Source organism: Ascaphus truei, chromosome 9 (assembly GCF_040206685.1).
Source record: "Ascaphus truei isolate aAscTru1 chromosome 9, aAscTru1.hap1, whole genome shotgun sequence".
NCBI classification, from domain to species: domain Eukaryota; kingdom Metazoa; phylum Chordata; class Amphibia; order Anura; family Ascaphidae; genus Ascaphus; species Ascaphus truei.
In genome coordinates this window covers 65945876-65960510 of record NC_134491.1, presented here as the reverse complement: position 1 = coordinate 65960510, position 14635 = coordinate 65945876, and the positions used below count along the sequence as shown (strand labels likewise).

At 42.1% G+C, this 14635-nt stretch overlaps 1 protein-coding gene across 7 annotated transcripts in view; it reads left to right on the top strand.

Moving 5' to 3' along the window:
• Positions 1–1883: 1883 nt before the first annotated feature.
• The window catches only part of ST7L (suppression of tumorigenicity 7 like), a 77363-nt gene continuing 64611 nt past the window's right edge, over positions 1884–14635 (top strand). For 2 of the 7 annotated variants that reach the window (XM_075615275.1, XM_075615276.1), the window contains exons 1-6: positions 1888–2201; positions 4415–4497; positions 7261–7423; positions 8256–8310; positions 11549–11664; positions 13912–13990. In XM_075615275.1, the coding sequence (XP_075471390.1) occupies positions 2033–2201; positions 4415–4497; positions 7261–7423; positions 8256–8310; positions 11549–11664; positions 13912–13990 (665 nt within the window). In that variant the 5' untranslated portion in view covers positions 1888–2032. Of the gene's footprint in view, positions 2202–4414; positions 4498–7260; positions 7424–8255; positions 8311–11548; positions 11665–13911; positions 13991–14635 lie in introns of all 7 variants that reach the window. The other 5 variants (XR_012803954.1, XM_075615274.1, XM_075615278.1 and 2 more) reach the window with 4 other exon arrangements.

Genomic DNA, 14635 nt, shown 5'->3' with positions numbered 1-14635 from the left:
AAGTGAGCAGTTTACCAACCAGCAAGAACTGGTGATAGCACAACATGAAGCCGGAAATAGCTTATTTGGGGAAGTTTTCAATCAGCAGAGCTTTTACATACCCATGGTGCCTCAGAGGAGTTAAAAGCAGTATATATATATATATATATATATATATATATATATATATATATATATATATATATATATATATATATATATATATATATATATATACACACACACACACACACACACACACATATATACACACACACACACATATATATACACACACACACACACACACACTAAATGGATTGTGTAATTAACATACATACATTACAAAATATAGGGTTAATACTACATATACATACATTTAAGTATACACACAGCACTAAATATGTACAGTGTATAAGCATAATATAAAATGTATATATATTGAAGTTCACATATATTGAGCACTAAATATGGACAATACACACATATATATATATATATATATATATATATAAATATATATATACACACACAATTGATATAAAATTTAATATATGTGTGTTTGCACACACATATATATATATATACACATACAAATAAATAATCATTAACCCCTTCACTGCCAGGCCGTGCTCTTCATGAAACAGATACACCGGACTCCGCTCTACAGGCTCCTTGGTCCGCGAAAGGGGTTAAATACGTGAACGATCAAGGGGTCTATTCAACGGGGTCACCGAGGCGTTCTCTACACGACACCGGGTATGGCACGGGCGGCTTTACCTTCTCCTCGTCAGACACCCGATCCTCGAAGTCAGCCATCTTGGCTCCACTGGCCAAGCCCCGCTGCGAAGGCAGCGCTCAGCCGCCCGTGAAGGGAGTGTGGAGGGGGGATTTCCGCCAGTAACCGGAAGCGGCCTCGAGCCGTGGTGGCATGCTTTGGCTGCCATGTTGGTAGAGGCAGTCGGATTTATAAAAAGGGTAAGACATGGGACCCATTATGTATTACGCATTACATATCTCAATAATTGGACCATTTTGCCACTTACATGACATGACTTCTCTGGAGTCTCTGAACGTTTGCGTTGATATTTCATTTATTGTATGGTCCTCAAGTTATCACTCATGTTGGTCCTTAAACATGGACAGCACATGTTCTTATATCAGTAATGATAAATTCCAAACTAATCGTTACATTAACTATCTCAGAGCCTGGCAACTATCATAGGATGTAACTCCTCCCATATCATCAATAACACCGCCCATGTGCTGTAACTCCTCCCACATCATCAATAACACCGCCCATGTGCTGTAACTCCTCCCATATCATCAATAACACCGCCCATGTGCTGTAACTCCTCCCATATCATCAATAACACCGCCCATGTGCTGTAACTCCTCCCATATCATCAATAACACCGCCCATGTGCTGTAACCCCTCCTACAGCATCAATAACACCGCCCATGTGCTGTAACCCCTCCCACAGCATCAATAACACCGCCCATGTGCTGTAACCCCTCCCATATCATCAATAACACCGCCCATGTGCTGTAACCCCTCCCACATCATCAATAACACCGCCCATGTGCTGTAACCCCTCCCACAGCATCAATAACACCGCCCATGTGCTGTAACCCCTCCCACAGCATCAATAACACCGCCCATGTGCTGTAACCCCTCCCACATCATCAATAACACCGCCCATGTGCTGTAACCCCTCCCACATCATCAATAACACCGCCCATGTGCTGTAACCCCTCCCACAGCATCAATAACACCGCCCATGTGCTATAACCCCTCCCACAGCATCAATAACACCGCCCATGTGCTGTAACCCCTCCCACATCATCAATAACACCGCCCATGTGCTGTAACCCCTCCCACAGCATCAATAACACCGCCCATGTGCTGTAACCCCTCCCATATCCTCAATAACACCGCCCATGTGCTGTAACCCCTCCCACAGCATCAATAACACCGCCCATGTGCGATCAATCCGCCCACTTCCCCAACCAAGCCCTGCCCCGGGATCAGCTGGAGTGAAAACAAAACAATATGGCGGACCACCACAGCCCCAGCACCCCCAGACCGCCCCTCTTGGGCCGCTTGAAAGGTTGGCTTTCCCGTTGTTGGGCCTACGCTTGGATACCGGGACTCTTTGCCGCACTGGGCCTCATCTATCACCTCCGAGCGCCGCTCAGGCTGTATGAGAACGTCGTAGCGGGTGAGTGCTGAGCGGCGTTGGGGGGGCAGAAGTGGCTGTGGGCCCTGGATGTTGCCTGGCAACAGGGAGCATCCCCGGCCCGTGTGTCAGGTGGAGTGGTGGTTCCTGATTGTTGCCTAGCAACAGAGCTTATCCCAGGCTTGCTGTCTGTGTCTACACCAGTGGTTCCCAACTTTTTTTTACCCTGTGCTCCCCCTACTAGAAAATGTATTCTGCACACCCCTCATTTAATACATCTAATTGCCCACTGATTAGGCTTTTGCTAATAAGATTGACCAATCCCAGGCAGTATAGTGTCCTAAGTTTGTGGGGAAACATGCTTAAATAGGCTCCAAACTGCACCCATCTGCGTGGAGACGCCGCTCTAATTCACTGCAGGAGCTTCCAAAGTCACATCCCACAATGTTTTGCTGCTGGGGATGAAAAGTATTGTGGGAGCGACTTTGGAAGCTTATACAGTAATTTGCAGGTATTCCACCAATCTGGAGGTGCAGTTTTTGGGCTTACTAAGTGCGCAGTCCCCACACGGGTTCAGGAACCCATTATATTAACTGGGATCCGCCATAAAAAAACAATTTTGCCTAACCTTTTGAAGACTCCCCCCCCCACAAACTCCCTGTTGAGAATTGCGGTTCTAGAGGAATGGGTAGGTAATTCCCAAGCAACAGAATCACAGGCCTGTATCAAGAGTGGTGGCTGTGTTGCTTAGCAACAGTGGCAGCATCCTAAGCCTGTGTGTATCAGGCGTTGGACCACGTGGTTGCCTAGCAACAAGGCAGCATCCCAGACCTGTCTGTGTCTGGAGTAGTTGTGGAATCAGGTTTTTGACTAACATAAGAGTAGCGTGGACTGTGTGTGTGTAAGGGTGCTTAGTGGTACCAAGGGGTTTCCTGACAACAATAGAACGTCCCAGATGTGCATGTGAATTAGGAGGAGTTATGGGACCAGATTGTTGCTTAGCAACAAAGCATCACCCAGCCAATTTGTATCAGACAAGTAAACAGTGTGTCCCTACTACAAACCCTAAAATAACTTTTTAACTCTATGGAGTTTATGTATCAAGGCAAAAGGGGTGCAATTCTGTGGCAAAAAATCTGCAGAGTTTTTATAACTGAGGGGGGGGGGGGGGAAGCCATTGGAACCAATATGAATTTCTTTTATTAATCAAGATCAGTTATTTCCCCCAGAATGTAAATATAAAGTAAGTCTGCACAGAATGTGAATAAAAGTACAATAGGGTTGTCAGAACATCGTACATAAAAAGAAAGGTGAGACCAGAAAATCTGTTTTGACGCCATACGGTCACCTTGTTGTGATTAATAAATAGTAATAGATCTTCAAAAGTAAAAAATAAAAAGACCTATCCTATGGCGAAAGAATATAAGAAGGAGCGGCTCAGTGAGTAAAGACACTGAGTGTGAAGCAGGGGAACCTGGTTCAATTCCCGGTGTCGGCTCCTTGTGACCTTGGGCAAGTCACTATCTCCCTGTGACTCAGGCACCAAAAAAATAGATTGTAAGCTCCACGGAGCAGGGACCTGTGCCTGCAAAATGTCTCTGTAAAGAGCTATGTAAAATTAGCAGCGCTATACAAGAACATGCTACAAAAACAAACCAGATTCAACTGTGAAATAATACACATCAAATTTCAGGAATTAAGTGGTTACAATACACACTGGTTCTGTCCTTCTGTATTGTTCTGTTTTGTAACCTGTAACGTCTCATTTAAACAGAGACTGAAATCTCAGTGTACCTTTTTTTAAATTTCTAAATAAACAAATACATTTATTAATGTATATTTATAAAGAAAAGTCCTTGGGCTTACCCGTAACGATGACCTATATCTACCTAATTTCGTCTTAAAATCCTGTAATACAGCCCTCCTTTCAATCCTAGAGTACAAATGGTAAAAAAAAAAAAACATAGCACAGATTCAGAAATAGATCACTTCAGGAGTATCATGTATTTGGAAAAAATATAAATATAAACTTTATTTCAATGGTTCGTACATCTTCATAGGACAGAAACAGGACTCCTATGCGTTTCACGCCCTACGGCGCTTTGTCAAGGAATCTCCGTCCTATTTTCATTAATTGAGTAGGACTTGTGAAATCAATTCAACAGCTTCTGCTGGTTCAATACCAAAGCTAAATTAACCGATCTAAACACTGGTGTATGGTTTCTAAAAACATAATTATTCCCTCTTCATTTTAGTGACTGGTTTTATCAACACATTGACTCCAAAGTTCTATGTTGCTCTAACAGGCACTTCGTCACTCATATCTGGACTAATACTGGTAAGTATTCAGTGGTCACCTTGTGTGACATGAATAATTAGCTAGCTGTCCTATCGCATTTGCCAAAGCAAAATTTAAAAAAAAAGGGAGTTTATGAAGTTTTCATAAAATAATAATCTTTGTAGGTACAAAAGCATTGTGATTTTGCTGTACATTTTTAAAATGGCCAAAGAAATGTCCACTGGTGGTACATATTGAAAGTTATGAAACCTTTTCAGACCTGGCGTACATAATCATGTGTGTTACTTTGTATTTGGATATATAGATTTCAAGGTGTAAACCAGGTCTGAAAGGGTTAATGCAGACTATCAATTTTGTACTGTCACTACCCGTACTGGTGAGTTACACCTCGATGTGTCTTTCATAATAAAATATTAAAACGGTATACAGAAACACTTTTTTTTTTGTCTTAACCGTTGTTGACTTGTATCTGTGTTGCTTCTTTTGGCTTCTTTTGTGTGTGTGTGTTGTTTTTAGTATCTCCTATTACAAATCTCCTCCTATCCCCATGTTCAATACGTAATATGCCCAGTCCTAAAGAGGAGTGGTTAATTCAAATGAATGGGACTAAAATCTTCTCAAGCACGATGAAACGGCTTCACAGCTTTTTAACACTTTTGAGTGCCTTGGACGTAGCTATTACGCCATGGGTTCTGACACCGTGGATGGACCCAACTTCAGTTATCGCCGTTTAAATGTTGTGGAGATGCCAGCTAAGGAGGAGGCAAGAGACTCAGTACACTGGGCCCTTCCAAACTCCCAGCCGGCCCTGCGATGGTAGCTTTATCCTTCCGTCCTTCCGCACCAACCCCTGCCCCCAAAATGCTTGTTTTTATAGAGGAGATCGTGTCCTGCGATCCATAACTGATGGCAGACGGGAGGGGCATGACGTCGGTGATGGAGCGAAGAGGTCACATGATGGGCCACAGCACTCTGGCCCTCCAGCACGCATAGGGCTTTAGACTGTGGCCCCGATGGCGCTGACATCACCAGCTCTCCAAGCATGAGCGCCGGGTGTCCTTGCTATTTCGGAAGCGCGCGCGGTGGGACATTGTGGGCAAATTGAGCGCGCTCAAAAGTTACTTTTTTTTGTTTACCCAAGTGCCAAGCGTGGGTGAGCGTGTGCCCGCGCATGAGGGATGTGATGATCCACATTGACTAAGGTAACCGCACCAAGCGCGGTCAGGGCCAGCGGTGACTCGGCCTTATTAAGGGCTTTACATTTTGTTGGTATCCTTAATGGTTCTTTCTTGTTGTACTTTTAATACAGTACTGTATGTTGGTATGGCTGTAGCTTTGTGTTGTATTTTCTGATAAACCTGTAGGTGGAGTCCTTTATCTGTGAATAAACCATTTGCAGAGCTGCTCTTCATAAGCAGAAACTGCAAACCTTTTTTTAAATGACCTGCTATTTGCCATTATTCAGTGAAGCGTTTTATGCGGAGTTCTAGAAGTCCTATTAAAAGAGCAGTTTTGGAAAAGTGTATGATTGCAGATTGTGATACCTTGGACCAACGCGTTCTTACTAAATATGTATTTGATATCTCACAACCCTTTTTGTATATGTGAGACTTGTATAAAACTGTTCATGTAGAACTCTCATGTTGCTCCAATAACCTGTCACAACCTTGTATTTAATTAAAGTTTACAAGAAACAACAATTCACAAGAGCATGCCTACACACAGTGTAGTGTTGAAATAAATTAAAATAATTCTATAGATATTAAACAATTAATAATTGCTGATTTACTGCTCTATTGATGTGCAACCAATTTCTCGGTCCACGATAGGACATTTTTTCAATGTATCAAAGGTCTCATTGATGCTTGAAATATTGGTTCCATATTAATGGAGCAAGAAATAACAGATTATTTCTTGATCACATTTTGCTCTCTCCTCCCTTCATCATAATTACCTGAAGGGACTTGAAATTAGCTTGGTGAATCCACAGACTATTCTGAGACAGTCCTACTATTACTTTGTTATGGATTTGTGTAATTAGCAGCATGGGATGCTGGGAGTTGTAGTTCTTCGAGCTTTAACCATGTTTATAAAAGACAGTTGGTCGTGTGTGTCTGTGTGATTCCATGAATCTGTTTGTATAAGATGGAATGTGATGTTCAAGATTTTCAAACACGTCCTTCAACAAGAACCCAGGTTTAGGAGTTTTTATTTTTCCACATACGACCTTAAAATGGCCAAAGAAAGGAAACCGCTAATAAACCATCAGAATCTGCGAGCTTTGGGTTACTGTGGTTGATTGGTTTAGCGGGAGCAAGCTGTAAATAACGACAACATATTGAATAAGGGGCATTGTATACACATGGTTCCAGAGGTATTTGAAGCTGCTTGTCCATGGCAAGGAAGCCTCCAAATTACATGTGTAAATGGGACTCAGAGGGGAAGCGGCCTCACAGCCTATAGAAGGTGTGTAAAACAAAAACACATGTAACTTACTGCAATATTCTGTATTTTCTTGTTGAATGATATATTGGTTTAACAGCATAGAACCAAGTGTACAGATCCAGATCTAAAATACAGTTGGGCATCTCTGCTCTATATATCCACTCAGTCACTACCTCTGTGTGAGCCAAGACCAAATGGTATTTCACAATGGACATCATCCCTGCTTGTCTTGTCTGAAATCTGGAAAACCTAAATCCTGAAAGTACAGGGAAAAAAAGAAATACTGTATATCAATCTATATATCTAAATCTCTAGATAGAAATTTGTGTTCCCATATTTTTTTTTTTTTTTTTGCAGGTTTTCGAATGGTGCTACTTCAGGAAATATGGCACATCTTTCATTGAGCAGGTGTCTGTAAGCCATTTGCGTCCGTTGATGGGAGGGGTTGAACCTGGAGCTTCTGCAGCGAGTTTCATTCCCAACGTTGGAGACAATGAGACCAGCAGGCAGAGTTTGTCAGGTGACTATCAGTGACTCGAAATGGCACATCCATATGCACAGTGAATACATGCTGCTTATGCATGGAAGGAACATTTGATGACCCTGTCCATTGGGATCATTGAATGAACTGAGAATTTGCTGAGGCTCAGATGTTAAACTCTCAAAGCAGAAGTTTCTAAAAGTTGTTTCCATGTGATTTATTCAACTAGGGTCACGGGTGTAGAATAAAGTGCAGTGATTCGGTACATTGCATAGGAAGCACCAGTCAATTTTCTTCCAGTAGAGACCGACCTTTGCAATGGCTGATTCATAGTAACTGTACATAAAAAAATCAGCTGTATTGTCTAATTATATTAAATGTTTTTCTTTATTACCAGTGCCAAATCTAAGATTTGTTTCCTTAACTACATATCTATAAGATACCCTAAAGTTTCTATCTTTAAATCCAGTTTGTTTGATTACAATTATTGGGGAAACAATTGTAGCAACTCACTTTTACAATATGCAATAAAGGAACATTAAGAAAGTTGCTTAAATATCTGCCCTAAACATGACATGTGAGAGTAAATTAATATGATAACTACTCATGCACACTTTTTAAAACCAAAGAAGCCACATTAACACTCAGGATATAAAGAAAGTTATGTATCTGTCTCCCGGCTGCCAAATGTGAAGAAACAAATGGCTTTCTATGGGATTTGTTTTTATTTCTGGGCAGTTTCTTGCATCTGATCTTATAACGAAGACTTTGATAAATAGCCATTGATATCTTGCGCAAGGTGAGAGGACCGCAGGCTGCCCTAGGCAAAACATTGCACATTGTCAAAGTAACACTCAATTTGCCTTTCCAGAGTGCAAGGTGTGGAGAAACCCTTTAAATCTATTCAGAGGAGCGGAGTACAACAGGTAAAGATTGTGACCTAATGTTGTAGTTGGCCTTTTAAATGTCTAGTCCCATTAACCGTTTGCACTTGCCATCCAGGACCGTGGTACACCTCACTGCACTTTAAGAAACCTTATGGCCAGTGTACTTTGCTTGACTCTTAAGATATTTAAGGGTTAGCGCTTAAATTTAAGGGTTAGTGCTGTTTGGTAAATGGGGCCCATAGTGCTTAGTTAACAATCATTTCATGATCCAGAGTTGTTTCAAAAATTGAAAGTCTTTGGATAACTGGCCTTGTGAGGCACAAACCTCCCACATTATTTAATTTTATTTGGGTTGAAAATAATAAGTGACTTGCCAATCGTTTGATTCAAACACTGACTTGTATATATAAAAGTTGCCCCTTTTGCCGAACTCCTTCTTAAACATGTTCTTTGTGTTTAAAAAAAAAAGTTGCGGGGAGGGGGGTATGGGGTGCTAAAGTCCTGGCTTGCATGTTAATGACTTTCCTACAGTATAAAATCATTCAGCGATCCCGCTAATTCCTGTAAATCTTAAATCGTTTTCTTGATTAACTGCAAGTGTGTGTGCCAGCTTTTCCTAGACCGATTAATCAAAGTTTCTTTTTTTTCTACATTCCTTGGTTAAAGTGCAGTGAAAACGAGCAAGCGTTTGTAATCTTAACATTTGTTTAATTGCAGGTGCAGAGTCAATATTTCAACAAGTATTTTATGTAAAAAGTGATATTTCGCTGGCGCATATGCACCTGGAATTCAGAATTTATCAGATGCTCAATTCTCATTGTTATTACTAGTTACTTCTACCACGGCGCAGAGGGAACTCTGAAATTCATCTTTATATGTTACTAGGTGTTGACTAACCTATTGCATACCCTGCAGACACGCTGGCTAGATGTTTGATATCGGAGAACAATGGGCAGTGGTGATATAAGCCTTCCTTGCCAATCGTGCGTTTCACTAGATGAGCATCTTATACAGGTGCAGACAGGAAATCATGGATAGCCTATTTCTGGTGGACTCCGTGATATTGAGTCTTCACAGCAGTATTCACATGGGGGTTGTGTACGAACCCCCCCCACCCCCCAAGCTCCATAACTGGTGCAAAATAATAACTACTATATTAAAGATCAAAAAAAGATCCCACTTTGGTTTTCTTTGTTTCTATACCTGATGGTACCGTTACCAATATTGGTCCTTTTTTTAAGCTGCTGGGAGACTTGGATACCAAACTTCTTATAACCCAGAGAGTGAATTGAAACGGGTTGTTAGTTAATCTGCTTCAGCTTAATGTAGTTCTCTAGATGACACTAGTAACTAAATAAAGCTAACATTTGAGTGGAACGAGTATCTTGGTGGTAACTGTACAGTCAATGACTTGGGAGGACTTGATTTGGGATACAGTGTTGGCTCTAGTTGTGCTTTTCCTGCGCCTAAGGCATTACACTGTATTCTAGGAGAGGGGCTTGTGTTGGTAACTTGTGCACAATGCTTTAAAACATAATTTATTGCTTCAAATCCTAATTTCTACATACTTCTCGATTTTGTAATCGGACCCATCTAGGACTAAAGACTAGGATGATCAGTGGCACATTTAGTAGGTTAAAGGTGCATTCTCCCCCCACCCCCAGAAACCAGAGTTCAACTCCTATAATGTTTGTATCTTGCCCCCTCTCTTTTTGTCTATTCACATTTTTTAAATAATTGTTTTTCTATTTGTTAAAAAAATATATGATTTTCTTAGTCTCTAGCATCGGATGTTACCATGGTAACCTTTAGGCTGCGGACATGGTACCTTCTCCCGTGCGGAGGCTGAGGGAAAGCGGGTGCTTTCCCTGGCCATGGTACGCGCGCCATCTAGGGGCGTGCCGGCGACGTCACGGAGCTAACCTCTCGTGACCGGCCTGTCGCGCCAAGAAATCAGTTTGAACTGATTTCTTGCGCACCGCACGCCCGCACTACGCATGGACGCGAACCCTGCCTTAAGGCAGTCTGTTCGCTCAGCGTCTGCACTGTCTGTGCCATGTCCGAGGCCTTAGACTACACTGGGCTCTGTGGAGAGATTTATTTTAACCTCCCCGGGCATTGACTATTTCAAACACCTGAATTGAGCATCAATTGAAACAAAAATAAAAATAAGCCCGCTGTGGAATGGGCACGAATAGATCTCTAAAAAAGTTACACAAATAAGATGGGAACAAGTTTTTATGAATCCTGTTATTAAACGTTCTATGTCTCCATAATAACCAAATGCTTTGGGATGTATTGCCATCTTTATCTAATCTGTTCTGTGATACAGACATTTCCACTTTTTTGTTTGGTTAATGATAGCAGAATAATTTGTTTAAAGCGATACTGGAGAAGAGCCATCATTATCAGGTTTACAATAATTCAGTCAAAGTAAACTGAATTATATTGTCCTTTTTTATACCAGACGCAAATAATTAAAAAAAAAAAAAATTACTTTGAGGGGAATACGTATTTCTAAGAAAGCAGATTCCATTGATACGTTTTAAGTAAAAAATGAAATACACTTTTTGTTCACCTTCTATGCAAACCTATCCCCTTTTTAAGTAATGTTATTTTATGCAATTCAATAGCCAAGATTGTGAAAAATTTATAGCAGGTAAAATTGAAATCAAAACTGGGAAATGTAACAGAATTTGATACATTTGGGCATCTATTAAATATGCTGTTATACAGTAATCTCTTTACATAAAAGATTTAAGCCTCAATTTTAACTGAAGGGAGCTTAAACATTCCAAAGCAATGGAGAGACGGCATCACAGCATATTGAACAGGCGCCTTAGGCTGTGCTTATAGTCCCGGCGACGCGACCGCGTGATGTCATCCGTCGACATTGTCATAGCAATTTCTGCTAGTGTATAGGAGACGAGCCGGCGATCAGGGGGCGTGGCAGGGGCGGTTCACCCTCATTGGCTGAACCACTCACGTCACACGGCAGTCACTGAAAAAAACCATTTCAATTGACTGCAGCGAATTTTGACGCGCCATCGTGCCAACTATAGGCGCACACAATGGATTTAATCAATTTTGACGCGACGCACAGTTGCCGGGACTATAAGCGCGGCCTTAGACATGTACGATTTTTAAAGTACCTCTCATGGACCACTATTAAATATGACATCGCTGACAGCGCTTCTGTGATACTGATAAATTGTTGCTTTCACTTCCTCTTGCATCATGTGTTTGCTTCTGATCTCTTCTGATGTGTTGTTTAAAGGTACACGTGGGTTACCGGCAGAGAGCCTCTTACATACTACGATATGAATCTGTCAGCCCAGGATCACCAGACGTTTTTTACGTGCGATACGGACACACTCCGACCACCGGATGCCGGTATCTAGTTTTTCTTCTGTTCTCCTTTTTTTAAATTTTATTAAGGGAAACGAATGTCTTGAAGGTGCCGTCTCTTATAGAACTAAAATGTTTTAATGGTAGTGACATGTTTCTTATGTGAACGCGGTGACCTGAGACCTGGAATGGGCTTGGTTTCCTGTTGCTACTGCTTTTTGTCTGTCGCTGTGTTCAACAAGAATTTGTACAAGCAAAGCCCCCTCTCGCCTACCTCCTTATCTCTATTGGCTCTAACAGGAACAGGGTGGGCTGGCGGTTGAGTAAACGGTTGACCAACAACATTACAGTTTCATCGGCCCCAAAGGAAAATACATTTGTTAATACATGTGGCCTTACTCTGCTTATGGTTGTATGATCTAAATGCAATAATATTAATAATTGAAACATATTTTGCATGGTGCTTCCAGTGTGCATGTCATTGTATATCTCGAAAACCTGTGTAGTACGGCAGGCATAAGCTTATAGGGTTCCATGTTAGAATGGACAAGAAGAGCGACACACTGTGCTCATTTGCATGTCACTACCCAGAATGCTTGTCTGCAGTGGAAGCACTGTTTGCTAAGCGATAATGGGGACAGACCGTTTTGCAGACCTGTCTGAGACATGCAAATGCACCACAAGTGGTATTTTTATTTATTAAATCCAGACCAAATCAATCCCTGCCCTGCATAGGTTGCGATCAATTATTTATTTTTTTACGGGTAAAAAGAGATACATTTACTTTTCACACACTGGATCTTGAACCCAAAACGTCTACTTTAGCGATCTTCACCTTAAGCACAATGCTACTCCCATTTATCATTTTTGATGTACATAATAAATCTTGATTTGAGCTTTTTATAGCTCCAGAGACTGCACATGGCAAATGAAAAACGATAATTCAGCTATTTTATATTCGTGAGAGAATGGCTTTGCTACAGCTCACATTCATTTATATCTTTTATTTGCATAATCAATCACTGAAAATATAATTCCATTTACCTGGGTATTGTTAAATTTAGAGGCTCAAGTGAATCAATTTGTCAAGTCCAGGAAACATTAGCTTTCAGTTAGCGGGTGACCTATTGAAGAGGAGGAATGTGCTTTTGTTGCTCCAACTGAGTATATTGTCTCCCATGTGAAGCCAAGACTAATATTTTGTCTCTACAGAAAAACTCAAATATTTTCCACATAGTCCTTTCAGGATAGTTACTCCCTTTTATTCCAAAAGAAACATGTGTAGGTTCTCCTCTCTCTTTTTAATTTGGTTTGAAATGCATACCATATACTTTAAGAATACTCGACCCTTCTGATCTTACCCTATGTAGTGCTGGAGTGGCCTGTAACATGGTTTGTTAATGACTTTTCTGCAAGAGTCGCCAACCGCAGTTTGCTTTCTGTTACATTGCAGGGTAAGGCCGCGCGTATCGTGCCCGCAAAGTTATATTTCGCTTCGCGGCGGCGGCACAGGCTTCCGTGCATTTGAATTGTTCAGGGGCTGTCACATGAGGCGACAGCCCTTTGAAAAATCAAATATTCCCGGCTTCCAAAGTCTGCGACGCGACGTCGCTCCGTCGCATTGTCGCCATCGCGCTTACTATAAGCGCACGCGGCGGCGGCAATGTATTTGTTTTTGGGCGGCGGCGCCCGTCGCAGGCACTATACGCACGCCCTAAGTGGTTAAAGGGGGCAATCCCTTCTAGGACGAAAGTGAACTAATTCCAGTGACCCGTTGAACGGGTCTCGCTAAGTAATATATATATATATATATATATATATTTTTTACCAAAATTTGACACCTATAAGTATTTTTTTAAAGTTATATTTGCGAGAGGTTTGATTTCCTCTTCTTGTTCCCTTCTGTATATTGCTTGTACAGCCAGAGTTCCCCCATCTCTTTTTATCTTTATTGATCTCTGATAAGAACATGGTGGGATAAGTGTAAAGAAAACACTTGATTTGATAAACTCTTCCCAATTCAGAGGCCCCTAAGAAATTCAACTGTCTGACTGTGGAATTGCACCTTTTTAAAAGACCCTATAAGGACATTGTCACTGAAATGGAAACATCCACAACTCCTATTCAAGGGTCTTGTCTTGCCTGTTGCTGCAGTGTATGGTGGTTCAAAGCATTTTTATATCCGTTTTGACTTGGAGTGGGGTAGCCTGTTTAGCATACCTTTTTATGAATACCCTCATCCATCCTTCCTTCTTTAACACTGCTCCCAATACAATCTTCTTTCCTTCCCAGTAATGCAGAAAGCATGGCGAGAGAGAAGCCCTCAAGCAAGAGTCAAAGCCGCGCACCAAGCCCTGGAAGTGTATAATGAGTAAGGCTGGGGCCATAGAGGGGTGAGCAGTTCGGAGCCGCGCTGAGGCTCGCCTGCTGAAATCTGCGCGATTTCATGCCCATGCGGGCGCGATCGGAGGCGGGGGGAGACTGAGGGAGGCGGGGCAGTGACGTGGCTGGGTCAATCGCCCGCGACGCACCGACGTCAACATCGCGCCGACGTCACGGCGCCGTGACGTTGACGCAGCTCCGCGCTGATTGGATGTTTTCAGCCGACAGCGCGCTGAAAAACAGCTTTGCTGTCGGCTGAAAAATCCAGCACCTCCGCACGCCTGCGGACGCTCGCGTGAGCCCCCTCTCAAGGCATCCTCATTGAGGATGCAGGGGCTCAGCGCGGCCTGTCCTTCTACGGACTCGGCCTAAGTAACGAGGGCCGCTCCAGTGGAACTACCACGTGCTCCACTACTCCTGCTTTCCAAAGCACGCTACACTCCCGACACAAGTACAGGTTGGAATTTAGAAAGATATGCAAATAAAAACAGACGTCATATTGCGGTCATTTTACATTGGCAATTTTTTTTTTCTGAGTCTAAAACTGCGATCCTATAGCCTAATACACAAGATAACATGCTGAAGGGCAGTTTATATGAGCACTGTATGTTGAAGTCTCCCAGCTGCAAAAGTG